The sequence below is a fragment of the Lontra canadensis genome, unplaced genomic scaffold (assembly GCF_010015895.1).
Source record: "Lontra canadensis isolate GAN:19392208 unplaced genomic scaffold, GSC_riverotter_1.0 scaffold124, whole genome shotgun sequence".
NCBI lineage: Eukaryota > Metazoa > Chordata > Mammalia > Carnivora > Mustelidae > Lontra > Lontra canadensis.
The window spans coordinates 4,699,367-4,713,966 of NW_022631118.1; the positions used below are offsets into that span (position 1 = coordinate 4,699,367).

The window sequence follows — 14,600 nt, forward strand, 5'->3', positions numbered from 1 at the left end:
CCATTCAAAGCCACAATGAGATATTACTTTACATCCACTAGAGTGGCTGGAATTTAAAAATTGGAAAATATCAAGTAGAGTCAAGAATGTGGAGAACCTGGACCTCTTACACATTGTAGGCGGGAATATAACACAGTGGCACAGAGTCACTGGGGAAAACATTTTGGAGGGCCTTAAATAAGTTAAACATAGAACTACTATATGACCCAGTAATTCCACTCCTATGTATAGACCCAAAAGAATTCAAAACAGGTGTTCACAGTAGCCCAATGGTGGGGAAAACCTAACGTCCATAAGCAAATGAATGGATTAGAAGAAAGTGGAACACCCATATAATAGAATATTATTCAGCCACAAAAAGGAAATTGTGAGATGTGCCATAATGTGTGACCCTTGAAAACATTATGCTCAGTGAAAGAAGCCAGACACAAAAGGTCACATGCGATAGGATTTATAAGATGTCCAGAAGAGGCAAATCAAAAGAGACAAAAACATATTGGTGGTTGCTAGGGCTAGGGTAGGGGAAAACAGAAAGTGATGGGTGAAGGGGCATAGGGTTTTCTTTTTGGGTGTTGAAAAGTTTGTGGAACTTGAGACAAGTGATGGAAGCATCACTGTAAATGCACTGACTGCCACTCAATTGGATATACCCCAATTTAAAAAAGGAGGCACTGTTGTATAGTATAATGTGGATGAACCTTGAAGACATAATGGTGAGGGAAAGAAGCCAGATACAAAAGGCCACATGCTGCATGATCCCATTTATACGAACTATCTGGAACAGGTAAATGCAAAGAAGCAAAAAACATGTTAGTGGTTGCCGGGAACTGTAGGGGAGGGGAAATGGGGAGCGCCTGCTTAACAAACATGGGGTTTGCTTTCAGGGTGATGAAAAAGCCCTGGAACTAGGTTGTGGAGATGGCTGCCCAGCATTATGAATATAGTTCATGCCATTCAATTACACACTTTAAGCTGGTTAAAATGAGAAATTTTATGCGATGTACATTTTTTCATATTAAAAAAAAATAAGTACCTCAGAGTATTTCTAAGGGAACAGTGCTGAGCACAGTGAATAAAGTTTGTTTTAAATATGGTAAGTCCGTGCATAGGAAAAAAGGCTTTGAGGGAAGTTTGATGGGAGAATCAGCAGTTGTGGGGAGACATCCGGGAGATGCTGACAATGGAGGGAATGACACCCAAATGAAATGAATACTGGGATGGTTCTGGGGTCTGATGTGGACAAAGAACAAACCAATTGGGGCTGGCAGCTTTCTGGCACCTCAGGGGTAGATAAACCATTTCTACTTGAGAGCTTTGGCCAGCAATCTCCATGAGACCAGAATTAACTGCTGAGTCCAGAAAAATGTCTTCCAAACATTTTTCTCTGCTTACAAGGGATCTAACAGGTACATGCGTGCTTTGGCCACTGGAACACAGTAACACAGAATTTCTCCAAGATCACTGGGTCCAACTTCCTCTCCTTATAGTGAAGGCAAGTGAGGCCCAGAGAGATGAAGTGACCAGCAGGGACACCAAGAAGAACTGGGCCTAGAACCCAGCCTCTTGGGACTTTCAAAGATGAAATGCATTGGAGGACAGGATGTGGTCACTGGTGGCATATGGGTCAAGCATGCCAGTAGCAGGGCCTGCAGGTTTGGGGTGGTCCCATCCGAGGGGACCTCGGGATTCTGGGACAGGGAGGAGAATGAGGGCTGTGCTCTAGGTCACCCACTGTAGTCCTGCTGATAGCAACAGAATTCACATAGTTTCTCGAGCTCAGGGAGATGGTCCTATTTAAGGCAATGATGAATCAGGAAAGGGGGAAGGGAGAGCCCATGACTCCCAGTAAGCAGCAGTTACCCTGGAAGGAGTTTGCTGTGTTCAATATCACAGGCCTCCCTGGAAGCAGGGCCAAGAGGAGTGTGATGAATGCATTCATTTACGGTCAGAGAAACAATAGGATGCCTTTGACAAGGCACTTAAATTCTGAATTCCCAGTTCAGCTGGAGAAGAGGCCAAATTAAGTGAGGGCGGGGGGTGGCGGCAGGGGGGCTACTGGGAGGCAGGCTTGGCTTGGCAACCTATTTGACAGTTCAGGGAGCTCCCTCTCTTCCAAAGGTATGGGACACTGAGTACCCTGTGGTTTTATTATTAAACAAGGCCATCTTCCTTCCCCCCATCTCCTGCTCTCTGCTCCACGGAAGAATCCTGGGAGGCCTAACAATTGTGCCAGAAGGAGGGACCTAAATAGAGGTGAAGTGGCCCTGATTCACGGCCTGGCTCTGCCACCAAATTCCTTTTGTGACACTGAAGTGAGTGACACCATCCATTCCTACAAGGAAGGGACAGGGATGTCTGGCTTAGTGGCTCCTCTTTTTGATGTCTCATCCAACTCAGACTATAAAACCTGGAAACCTCAGAGCCTTGCTGCCAAATGGGCTGGGCATCCGGTCCAGCCCCACTGTCTGTTGGGGAGTGGGCAACAGGACCCCTGCAAGGAACATAGGGGTCCAAGGCGGCTTCTTGATGCATTGCTTCCCACCCAGACATTCTCCAAAGGGAGCCCTCTCTGACCTGAACAAAAAATGCCTAATATCCTGAAGAACACATCACCAGGCTTCTCTGGTCAGTTGAAAAGCCAAAGTAAACACTCGGGCTTATTCAAACCCGGGGATTTTCTGGGGCTGAGTTGCTGGGGAGAAGGGGCAACAGCAAATAAAAGGATACTACACAAAGGAGGACCCATCATAGAAGGCGTAATGGAACTTGATGATCTTCTTGGATACCTTCCACTCCTGAGAATGCCGGACAAGGTGAGGGTGGTGGTAGGCGGGAGGCTGGTGAAGGGTGGAAGCGGAGGTCTGAGCACCTGAAGGGTGAGGGTGGTGGGAGCTCGGGGTCTGAGCATCCCCTTTCGGGGCTGACATTAGATGAGGGGGCACCTTTGCCCTGTAGTTGCGAAAGATCAGGGGACAGGAGAAAGTCCTCCCTTTCCACGAGGCCCTTTCCGCTTCTCTGCAGGGAAGGAGACCAACATATCTTCTAGCCACTTGGCTCTTACTCACCAGGGACACTCTCTCTACAGCCCCTTCCCAGTTCCCAAGACTTCCATCCCATTTCCCTGTCCCCGGAGCACCTCTGCCTGCCCCATTCCCCCTTGTCCTTAAAAGCAGGAGTTTTAGGTAGAACTGGGAAACTGTCCTCTGAAACTAGTCTCTGCCTGACTTCTACCTTCAGCAATAGGGTAAGGACCCATGGAGTGGGACCGAATACAGAAGGGGGACCTGGTAGGGGAGCTGGAGGTGCTGCACACTCCCCACTCCTGAGGTTATAAAAGAGCTTCCTTCCAGAATATCACAATAAGGGGCAAGCTGGGTGGTTTCCCTCCTCCCGTGTTCTGTAGCTGCATTAATGGCCCAGGGAAGCCCAAGACATATGCCTTAAATGGGGCTAGGTTTTAAATCCTTTATGACCCATGGTCTGAGTCTTTGGAGAAATATAGACTAACTTGCTAAGACTTGTGGGACCCAGAATCATAGATATCATTAATCACCCATGTCGATGTTTTTTTTTTTTTTTCCCTCTGAAAGGATTTTTGCTGCTGCTATTGTTATAGGAAAACATCTGACAAATTATGTTAAGAAATAAATGTTCAGGGCACAAAGCCTTTAAAGTGTAAGGAGCCCTGCAAATTGTGAGGAGGCAAAGATCAATGCCCTGGTGTCAGGTCCACCAAACTGTGGGGCCTCTGGCAATGGCTTACCTACCCATCTGCTTGGGCTGCCTCAGTTTCCTCATCTGCAAAATGGGCATACCTCCTCTTCCTCATCAGGTTGTAGTAAGGACTGAAAAGAACTGTGTTGGGGGAGAGACTGGGGATGGGAGAGTGTGTGAGGGACAGCTGTGACCCCTGACACTGTCGTTGGGGGCACTGGGTAGCTAGCACTTCCTGGCACTGCTCAGGCACTTCTGTGAATTCCCCTTCATGCACAAACAGGTAGCTGGTGGTCCTACCCAACTCTCACATCTGCCCCCAACCACTGAGGTGCTCACATATGGCGACACATCTCCTGCAGCTTCTCCCGGACCTCAGGGCAGGGGTCGCTGAATTCCACGCTGTCAGAGGCAGACATTCCAGCTCCTCGTTGAAAGGACAACACGGTTATGTCTTCTAAGTTTTTTGATTTACCTGTTACTGAAGAGTAAGAGGTTAGAGAGGGGATTTTAGGGAGTGGTTTCTTAAGACATCGTGCTCAGATGGGGATGCGGTGGCAGGGAGAGCAGGAGAGCAGTATCTTCTGATGGTCAAAGTAACTGGGGGCATCATTCATGGTTTCCAGGGACAGGAATCCCTGGCAGGTCACTTGTAACGCAGAGACGTTGCTCTGCAAGTCAATTAAGCATGCATAAGGAACAAATGTGTGCAGAGTGATGAGCCCAGCCATGTTTCCCCAGGATGGCCTGTGCACGTGACTGCCATGGGGGCTGAAGTGATTCTCTTCTGACACTTCTGATTAAAGACGGAAGGTCTCAGGGGCACCTGGGTGGCTCAGTCGGTTGTGTCTGACTCTTGATTTGGGCTCAGGTCATGATCTCAGGGTTGTAAGATCAAGTCCCGCATCAAGCTCCAGCTGTGTGTAGAGCCTGCTTGAGATTCTCTCCCAAGGCACCTGGGTGGTACAGTCGGTTAAGCATCTGACTCTTGCTTTTTGCTGAGGTCAAGATCTCAGGATTGTGGGACTGAGCCCCATGTGGAGTCCTACATGGAACCCTTTGTGGAGCCTGCATCAGACTCCGCACTCGGTGGGAAGTCTGCTTCTTTCCCTCTGCCTATCCCCAACCCCCCTACACACACACACACATACTCTCTCTCTCTCTCTCTCTCTCTCTCTCTCAAAAAACAAACAAACAAAAAGGCAGAATGTCTCAACTCCATCTCAATCAACTGTAACACTTGTCTGATGTTGGCTAACCTCAGGCCTTCAATGAAGGGTAGTGTATATCGACTGAGACTTGGACTGAAATTATTTTTATATATATGTATATGTTGTGGTTAAAAACACCTCACAAAAATTTACCATCCTAACCATTCTTACTGTGGAAAGCCCCGTGGTACTAAATACATTCACACTGTTGTACACCCATTGTCTATTTAGTCTGAATTATAATTATCAGATATATGATTTACAAATATTTTCTCCCATTCTGCCTTTTTACTCTATGGATAGTGTCTTTCGATGTACAAAATTTAACATTTTCACAAAGTCCAATTTGTCTATTTTTAAATTTTATTTTTTAAATTTCTTTTCAGTGTTCCAGAATTCATTATTTATGCACCACACCCAGTGCTCCATGCAATACGTGCCCTCCACAATTTGTCTATTTTTTTGTTGTTGCTGTACCATATCTAAGAAATCATTGCCAAGTCCAGTGTCATGAAATTTTGCCTATATCTTCTTCTAAGAATTTTATTGTTGTAGGTCTTATATTTAGTACCTTGCTCCATTTTGAGTTAGTTTTCAGATATGGTATTAGGTAAAGATCCAACTTCATTCATTGCTAGTGGAAATCCAGTTTTCTCAGTGCTATTTGTTGAAAAGACTGGATGCCCCATTAAATGGTCTTAGCATCCTTGTCAAAACTGACCATATATACAAAGATTTATTCCTGGGGTCTCTCTTCTATTCTCTTGGTCCATACATCTGTCTTTACATGAATACCATGCCATTTTGATTACTGTATCTTTGTAGTAAGTAATGAAATCAAGAAATGTGAGTCCTCCAATTTTTTCTTGTTTTTTTTTTTTTTTAAGATTGTTTTGGTTCTTCAGGGGGTCCCTTGAGATTCTATATGAATTTTAAGATGAATTTTCCTATTTCTGTAAAAAAAATCATTGGGATTTTGATAGGGATTGCTTTGAATCTGTAGATCACTCTGGATAGTATTAACATTTTAACAATTTTAACTCTTCCAATTCATAAACATAGCATATGTTTCCATTTATTTGTTTCTTCTTTAATTATTCCCAGCAATGCTTTGTAGTTTTCATTGTACTAGTCTTTCATTTCCTTGGTTAAGTTAATTCATAAATATTTTGCTCTTTTTTCTGCTATTGGAATTGTTTTGTAATTTCCTTTTCAGAGTGTTCATTGTTTGCATGTGGAAATGAACGGATTTGTGTGTTATATCCTGCTACTTTGATGAATTCATTTATTCTAACAGGTTTTATTGTGTGGAATCTTCATGGTTTTCTGTATAAAAGATCATATTATCTGCAAACAGATAATTTAAATTCTTCCTTTCTAATTTGAATGTCTTTTATTCCTTTTTCTTGTCAATCTTGCTTTGGCTAGGACTTCCAGTTCGGTATTGAATAGAAAGGGGTGAAAGTGGATATCTTTGCCTTGTTTCTGATCTTAAAAGCTTCCAGTCTTCCACTACTGAGTATGATGTTTATGTCTTTATGTTTTTCATATATGACTTTTACCGTGTGAAGGTAGTTTACTTCTATTTACTTCACTTTTTTTTTTAATCATGAAAGGGTGCTGAATTGTCAAATGATTTTTCTGCATCAATTGAGATAATCATGTGGTTTTTTCCCCTTCATTCTGTGACTGAGTTTTGTGTGTGAACCACCCTTGCATTCCAAGAATAAATCCTGCTTGGTGTCATGGTGTATAATTCCTAATGTGCTGTTGAACTCTGTTGTTAGTGTTTTGTTGAAGATTTTTGATTCAATGTTCATAGAGGATATTGTCTGTGGTTTTCTTTTGTTGTAATGCCTTTGTCTGATGCTGGCTTCACAGAATGAGTTGGGAAGTGTTCCCTCTTCTTTTTTTGGAAAAGCTTGAGAATGATTGTAATTAGTTCTTAAAATCCTTGGTAGAATTTGCCACTAAAAGCTGTCAAATCTAGGGCTTTTCTTTGTTGGGAGTCTTTTTTTTTTTTTTAAAGATTTATTTATTTACCTTAGAGAGAGTGCGAGTTGGGGGGAGCGGCAGAGAGGGAGGGAGACAAGCAGACTCCTGGCTGAGTAGGGAGCTCGATGTGGGGCTCAACCACAGGACCCTGAGATCATGACCTGAACTGAAACCAAGAATCAGATGCTCAACTGACTGAGCCATCCAGGTGCCCCTTTGTTGGAGATTTTTGATTATTGATTTAATCTCTTTAGTATCTATAGGTCTATCAAAATTTTCTACTTCTTCCTGATTTAGTTTTGGTAGGTTTTGTGTTTCTAGAAATCTGTCCATTTCATGCAAGTTATCCAATTTGTTGGTGTACAATTGTTCATTGTATGCTATCATAATCCTTTTTTTGTAGAATCAGCGGTAGAGCACCCACTTTCAATTCATTTTAGTAATCTGAGTCTTATCTCTTTTTTCCTTAGTTGGTCTAGCTAAAAGTTTATCAATCATGTTGATCTTTTCAAAGAATCAACTTTTGATTTCAGTGGGTTTTTAATTCTCTCATTTCTCTCTGTTCTAATCTTTATTCTTTCCTTTTCTAGCTTTGGTTTTATTTATTTATTTTTTTTTTTTAAAGATTTTATTTATTTATTTGACAGAGAGAGATCACAAAGCAGGCAGAGAGGCAGGCAGAGAGAGAGAGGAGGAAGCAGGCTCCCTGCTGAGCAGAGAGCCTGATGCGGAGCTCGATCCCAGGACCCTGAGATCATGACCTGAGCCAAAGGCAGCGGCTTAACCCACTGAGCCACCCAGGCGCCCCTCTAGCTTTGGTTTTAATTTTTTCTTTTTCTAGTTCCTTAAGTTGTAAATTTAGGTTTTTTAATATGATATCTTTCTTATCTTTAAATGTAATCATTTGTGACTATAAATTCTCCCCCTTAGTACTACTTCTGCTGCATCCTGTAAGTTTTTGTTTATGATGTTCTCATTTTCATTCATCTCTAAATATTTTCTAACTGCTCTTGTTCTTCTTTAATGTGTTAGTTGTTTAAGAATGTTATTTACAGGGCATCTGGGTGGCTCAGTTGGTTAAGCATCTGACTCTTGATTTTGGCTCAGGTCATGTTCTCAGGGCCATGAAATTGAGCCCCGTGTCAGGCCCTGCACTCAGTGCAAGTCAGCTTGAATTTCCCTCTCCCACCTCCTTTTCCCTGCTCTCTCTCTTTCTCTAAAAATAAAAAAAAAATATTTAAAGAATGCATTATTTACTTTCCACAATATTGTGATTTTTTCTCTAATTTTCCTTCCATTATTGCTTTCTAACTTCATCCTACTTCAGTCAGAAAAGATACTTTGTGTGTTATCTGTCTTTTTTAATTCATTAAGACAATCTGTGGCCTAACATATGGCCTCTTCTGAAAAATGGCCCATGTGCACTTGAGAAGAATGTGTATTGTTTTTGTTGTTTTCTAATTGATTTATTCTGTTATTTAAGTCCTTTATTTCCTTATTTATCTTCTGCCTGGTTGTTTTTCCATTATTGTGAGAAGGGTATTGAAATTTCCAAACATTATGGTAGAACTGTCTTTAACCTGTCAGTTTTTGCTTCAGATAGTGTTATGGTCTGTCATTAGGTACACAAACATTTATATTATCTCTTTGTTGTATTGAAACTTTTATTAACACAGTGTGTCCTTTGTCTCCTGTAACATTTTTGATTTAAAGTTTTTTGTCTGATACTAGTATTGCTATCCCTGCTCTCTTTGGTTACTCTTTGCATAGAATATCTTTTTCCATTCTTTCTTTTTTCCTTTTTAAGAAATTTTAATTCAATTAGCCAACATATAGAACATCATTATTTTCAGATTTTTTCTCATTCTTTCACCTTCAACCTGTTTTGAGTCTTTGGATCTCAAGTGACTCTCTTATAGACAGCATATTGTTGGATCATATGTTCTTATCCATTCTGCCAATCTCCGTCTTTTGATTGGAGAGTTTAATCCATTCAACTTAAAGTAATTGCTGATGAAGGGCTTCTGTTATTGTAGTTTTTGTTTACTATATGCCTTATGGCTTTTGCCCCTCATATCTTTCAATACTGTTTCCTTTATATTGATTGTCATAAAAGGTTTACATTCCTTTCTCATTTGCTTTTTGGTATATTCTATGGCTATTTTCTTTGTGGTTACATTGGGGATATCATGGGGAATTACATTTAACATCCTAAAGTTCTAAAACTCTAATTTGAATTTTTGCCAGCTTAACTTCAGTAACACAAAAAACTCTCCTCCTTTACAGATTCATCCTCAACCCTTTCAGCCATCACAAGATCACAGCTTTATATACTATGCGCACCAAAACATAAAATAACAATGCTCTTAAATGTATGTCTTTTAAATTACATAGTAAATAAGATTTGTACTTACCAACCAGAGTTACAGTAATACTTTTATACTAACAATTTTTCTTTAAATGTCTCTTAAATCATGTAAAAAACAAAAAGTACAGTTACAAACCAGTTACAATAATACTAGCTTTTATAATTGCCCATATCTTTACTTTTATTGAGATCTTTATTTCTCCATACAACTTCAAGGTACTGTCTAGTGTCCTTTCATTTCACCTTGTGGGACTCCCTTGAGTACTTCTTGAAGGGTAGGTCTAGCAATCATGAACTCCCTTGGGTTTTGACAATCTGGGAAAGTTTTAATAGTTCCCTCACTTTTGAAGGACAGTTTTGCTGAACATAGGATTCTTGGCTGACAGGTTTTGGGTTTTTTTTTTCCCCCCTTTTAACACTCTGAATATACATGCCCAGAGGCCACATGCCTTGTGGCTTCCAAAGTTTCTGATGAGAAATCTGCTGATAATGTTGTTGAGAATTCCCTGGATGTAATGATTTGCTTTTCTCTTGCTGCTTTCCAGGTTCTCTGTCATTGTCTTTTGAAAGTTATGATGTGTCTTGGTGTGGGTCTCTTTTGAGTTCATGTTGCCTGGAGTCTGTCAATCTTCTCTGATGTTTATATTCACATCTTTCATCAAGTTTGGGAAGTTTTCAGCCAACATTTCCTCAAATATTCTCACTGTCCCTTTCTCTCTTCTTCTGAGACTCCTGCAATGCACATGTATTCTCCTTGATGGTGTCCCACAGATAACCTTAGGCTCCATTCATTTTTAAAAAACATTTTCTTTCTGTGCTTCAAATTCAGTAATTTCAACAGTTCTATCTTCAACTTCGCTTACTCTTTCTTCTGCCTGCTCAAATCTGTGGGTGGCAACGTTTTGTGCCTATTGCACTTTTTTTCACAGTTAACCCCTTATGGCAAGTATTAGTTGGTATAAGGATATGGTGACATGAAATTGTGGAGGTGGTCTTCCATAACTGAAATTCCAGGGGCATCTGCTGAGGTCCACATGTTTCTGAGCCTCTGCTGCCCACCCAACTGGAGCCACATGCTCTCCCTTAATATATGCAAGCTCAACTTCATGAATGAAAACTGGTTCTAAGCCAAAGCCTCTGCTCAGGCTCCAGCTGAGCCCTGAGCACCTCAGAATGAAGTCTTCTCACTGTCAGCAAGCCTTGGGGTTTCTGGCTGGTGCTTGAATACTATCTCTGGTATCTGCACCATGACTGGTTTCTGGTCCCTTCCCCCAATCCTCCTGCCACCAAAGACCAGAGGCCCAGCTAGCAGCTGGCTGACCTCCTGGAACATCTTCTAGTCTGACCATTCATGTCTGGCTTGGCCCCAGGTGCCCTGAGTTCTTGAGGATGACAGCCTCTTGCTCCAGCCAGGAACCATTGTTGATAGACTTCTCTCAGTTCTTCTTCATAATGCTGGGCTACTTTCCAGACATAGCTTCTGTCCCCTCAGGGAGTAGGCTCAACTCTTGAAGCCTGTCTGCTCCAAGTGTGCCTGGCCCTAGAACTGCAAAGGGGGCAGTTGGTAAGGTATCATAGCACATGGGCATGAACAGATAGCAGAGGTCCAAAATTCAAAGTGGTCTAAAGCCAGAATAATTCTACAATATGTCCAAACTGGGAAAGTAATTTTTAGAGTGAAAATGGGCATCACTAATTGTTATGTCAGGAAAATAAGCATAAATTGGGACATTCCTGGGGAAGATACATCACATGGTTACTTATAAACTATTAGGAAAAGTTAACCATCCATTCTAGCATGCATGTGTGAGATGAATTTCTGAACACATCAAGAACCTATAAGAAATGCAGCACTGTGAACACACATCTAGTGAGAACAATGCAATATCATGATGACAAATCACATCTTGGTAGGGTAGCAGAGGAAAACAGCTAGACAGACAAAGAGACAAACAGAAAGCATCACCCTCAAGGTCATTAGAAAGAAAAATCATGAAATCTCTGTGTATCTTGACGATAACTTTGTTTTCTCTCAAAGGGATTGTGTTTAATTATGGCCGGTTCAGGAGTGGATATAATAAAACCAGGAGCACATAATGTAGGATGTTAGAAATGATGCTGCGGGTTACTGCAGGGGTAAAGGAACTGGGGAAACAGGACAGCTGAATCTACTTAAAGCAAGGAAGCTGAAGAAGTCAGCTCCATTTGGGAGGGTATTGTCTTAGAGTCCACATGTGTACCCCCAGGATTTAGAACAGTGAATGACAACTAGCAATTGTTCACTAACTGAAAGGATATAGGATCAGCTTGATATGGAGATGAGGCCTGGCAGAAGGCAAATCACACAGACATGAGGATGGGTCAGAAGTAATATCCAAACTTCTCAACTTCCAGACTTACCTCCAGTGTCTGTGGGAATCAAATGGACAGTCTTTGAACATTCCCATCTTATGTTGATCCTCCCACCACCTCTTTGCAAATACATCCCTCCTTTGCCTACCCCATTCCTCCATCTGCCATCACAGCTGGTTGGGTAAGGTGGTGGGGAGATAACCAGAAGTTCCTTGAGACCCTGCCCTGCCCTCTCCAGCTCCAACTTCTTTCTCCTCTGAGCTTCTGGCTGCATGGTTGCTGCTATACTGTTTGGTCTCATCTGCCACCTGCTCTTTCTCTTAAGCCTTTCTTTCTGTTTTGTGTCTTCCTCAGTGGAAATAGCAGAGCCCTCTCTCTTTCTCTTCTTCCTGCATGAACTGGCCCAATTGGAACATTCTGTTAGGTCTGGTAGCCAAGTGCCTCTCTTCAGATACTGGTAGCCCAACCTACTGTGTGAGCAGGAGCAACACAGATCTCTCTCTGAGGAGATGAGTTTGGGGTCCTGAAGGTGTGGAAGATGTGGGTTTGATAGGGATGTTGTCCCAGGTGAATCAGGGACTTGTTTAAATGATGTGATGTGAATCACACCACCAGGAATGGAGGGCATGTAAACAGTCAAATGATGAGACTGAATTGCGGAGTGACTGGGTTAGATGTATTGAATTTCATGAGAGAGAATCTATGTCAATAGCTTTGGCCAACAGCCAAGACAGCCATTAATCCTTCCTTTCAGAAAACTAAATCAAGCCATCTCATCAACCTACACTGGGAATCCTCTATCCCTCTCTCCAGCTCCACCCCCAAAGATTGGCTAAGAGGTCTTGATGGGATCTTCTGTTACCTGTTTTCTTCTTGACTTCCCTTCCAGTTGAGAGGGAAAAGCTCAGACAGCCAGTGGAGGACTCATAGACAAGCTGGTAAGGCGTGTTCACTCCCATGGCTGGAGTGTCCATGAAGGAATCTGGAGTGGAAGACAAAGGGATTCTTTCTTCAACTTTTCAATTTTTATTTTATTTTTTGATTTTATAATTTTTTATTATGTTACTCACCATACAGTACATCATTGGTTTTTGATGGAGTGTTCCATGATTCATTGTTTGCATATAACACCCAGTGCTCCATGCAATACGTGTCCTCCCTAATACTCATCACTGGGCTCACCCATCCCTCACCCCGCTCCCTGCTAAAACCCTCAGTTTGATTCCCAGAGTCCATAGTCTCTCATGGAAATCAGAGGGGGAGATGAATCAATTTTTTCTTTTTAACCAAAAATGTAATACAGACTTTCTGCTCTAGTGGTATGGTAGAGTAGGTACTCTAAAGTGCCCTGGTTGTTACAAAACAACCAGATCTTGGAAGAAAAAGACTTCTTTAATGCATGAGGAGGCTCAGAGTAACTAAGGGAAATCTTTGAGATTCCTTTCTACAGTACCCACCCCCAACTACAATATCCCTTAAGAGAGAAATGACACCAGTACAGGAAGCAGGGAGCAGCAACCACAAAAGATGACAGGATAACTGCGAGGGTAAATGCAGACATAAGTGCTGCACTAGGTGGAGAGAGTAACACCGGGCCATTCCCTTATCCAAGGCACAGAAATCAGATGCTTCTTCAACAGATCAGTCTCTTGCAGAATCACACTGTCTCATGTAGAGTCATTTGATATCTGACCACTTGAGAATTAAAATTTAGTACCCCTGGGGCTCCTGAGTGGCTGAAAAAAAATTAGTACCCCCATCACTAGTAGAAAATCTTTTTTTAAAAAATTTTTAAAAAGATTTTATTTATTTATTTGACAGATCACAAGTAGGCAGAGAGGCAGGCAGAGAGAGGAAGGGAAGCAGGCTCCCTGCTGAGCAGAGAGCCCGATGCAGGGCTCATCCCAGGACCCTGGGATCATGACCTGAGCTGAAGGTAGAGGCTTTAACCCACTGAGCCACCCAGGTGCCCCACTAGTAGAAAATCTTGATCACACTTACAAAAACCTCATCAAATCATTTGTTCATTCTTCCCCCAGATATGGTCATTTCACTGGGTAGGCATGAAATTGTTAGGAAATGTTAAGCAGTTTATTACAATTCATTCAAATTCATAAAGAAAATGGCAAACATGACCTCCTAAATAGACAAAGACTGTAACCAGAGACTGCATACTGGATAATGCACACAGGCAAAAAATAACCTTCGCTAGGATCCAAAAGTTGAGATCAGGACCAACTTTCAGTATTTTTTATTTTAGCAGAAAGTAACAAAAGCTAACACTGATAAAGATAGGATAAAACTGGTCAACCATGCTGGTGTAGACAAAATCCATCTAGAAAACAGTATTTAGCAAGAGATGTACACATACTGAGACTTTCTGCTCCAGTAATCCCTCTTCTAGGAAATCGGTCTTTATAACCAATAGAAACCAAAGTTGCATATTACAGTGCATATTATACTAATGGTAAGAAACCTGAAAACATAAGCATTTGGGTAATTACAGAACATAAACATTAAACTGTCACTTAAAATGACAATTATTAAAAGCATATAACCATGATGGCAAACATCTGTGTCTAAGTATAGGAAACTGAGAAATAGGAAAATGGCAGTATTGTTAAAATACTTTTGGAGAGAAAGAGAGAGAGAGAGAGAGAGACAGGGATAGACAGATGGAAAAACCACAGAAGAGACAGCAAAAATGAAAAATAGCTTTATGTAAAGATAGCAAGATTATTTGCTTTCTTTTTCATATATGTTTTACTTAATAATATTGCCATCAACTAAAAATCAAGGAGGAGTTTTCTTTCATGACATGGCAGGACAAGTAGGTACTGGAAAGGAGAAAAGGCAGGATGCAGGCTTACCATTACCACTAAGGACATGCTACCTTAGCAAGGGGAACATTCTGGCTATAGATTTAAGGGAAGACTACTCCAGACCCAGTTACAGCTTTG

General features: G+C 41.6%; 1 protein-coding gene across 6 annotated transcripts in view; it reads right to left on the reverse strand.

Annotated features, from left to right (window-relative positions):
• CUNH3orf20 (chromosome unknown C3orf20 homolog) overlaps window positions 1-14,600 on the reverse strand; it is an 84,759-nt gene that overhangs the window by 55,481 nt on the left and 14,678 nt on the right. For 4 of the 6 annotated variants that reach the window (XM_032841480.1, XM_032841477.1, XM_032841479.1 and 1 more), the window contains 4 exons: window positions 12,503-12,622; window positions 11,689-11,697; window positions 4,054-4,195; window positions 2,728-3,015 (listed from right to left, as the gene is read on the reverse strand). In XM_032841480.1, the coding sequence (XP_032697371.1) occupies window positions 2,728-3,015; window positions 4,054-4,195; window positions 11,689-11,697; window positions 12,503-12,622 (559 nt within the window). The remainder of the gene's footprint in view (window positions 1-2,727; window positions 3,016-4,053; window positions 4,196-11,688; window positions 11,698-12,502; window positions 12,623-14,600) is intronic. The other 2 variants (XM_032841481.1, XM_032841483.1) reach the window with 2 other exon arrangements.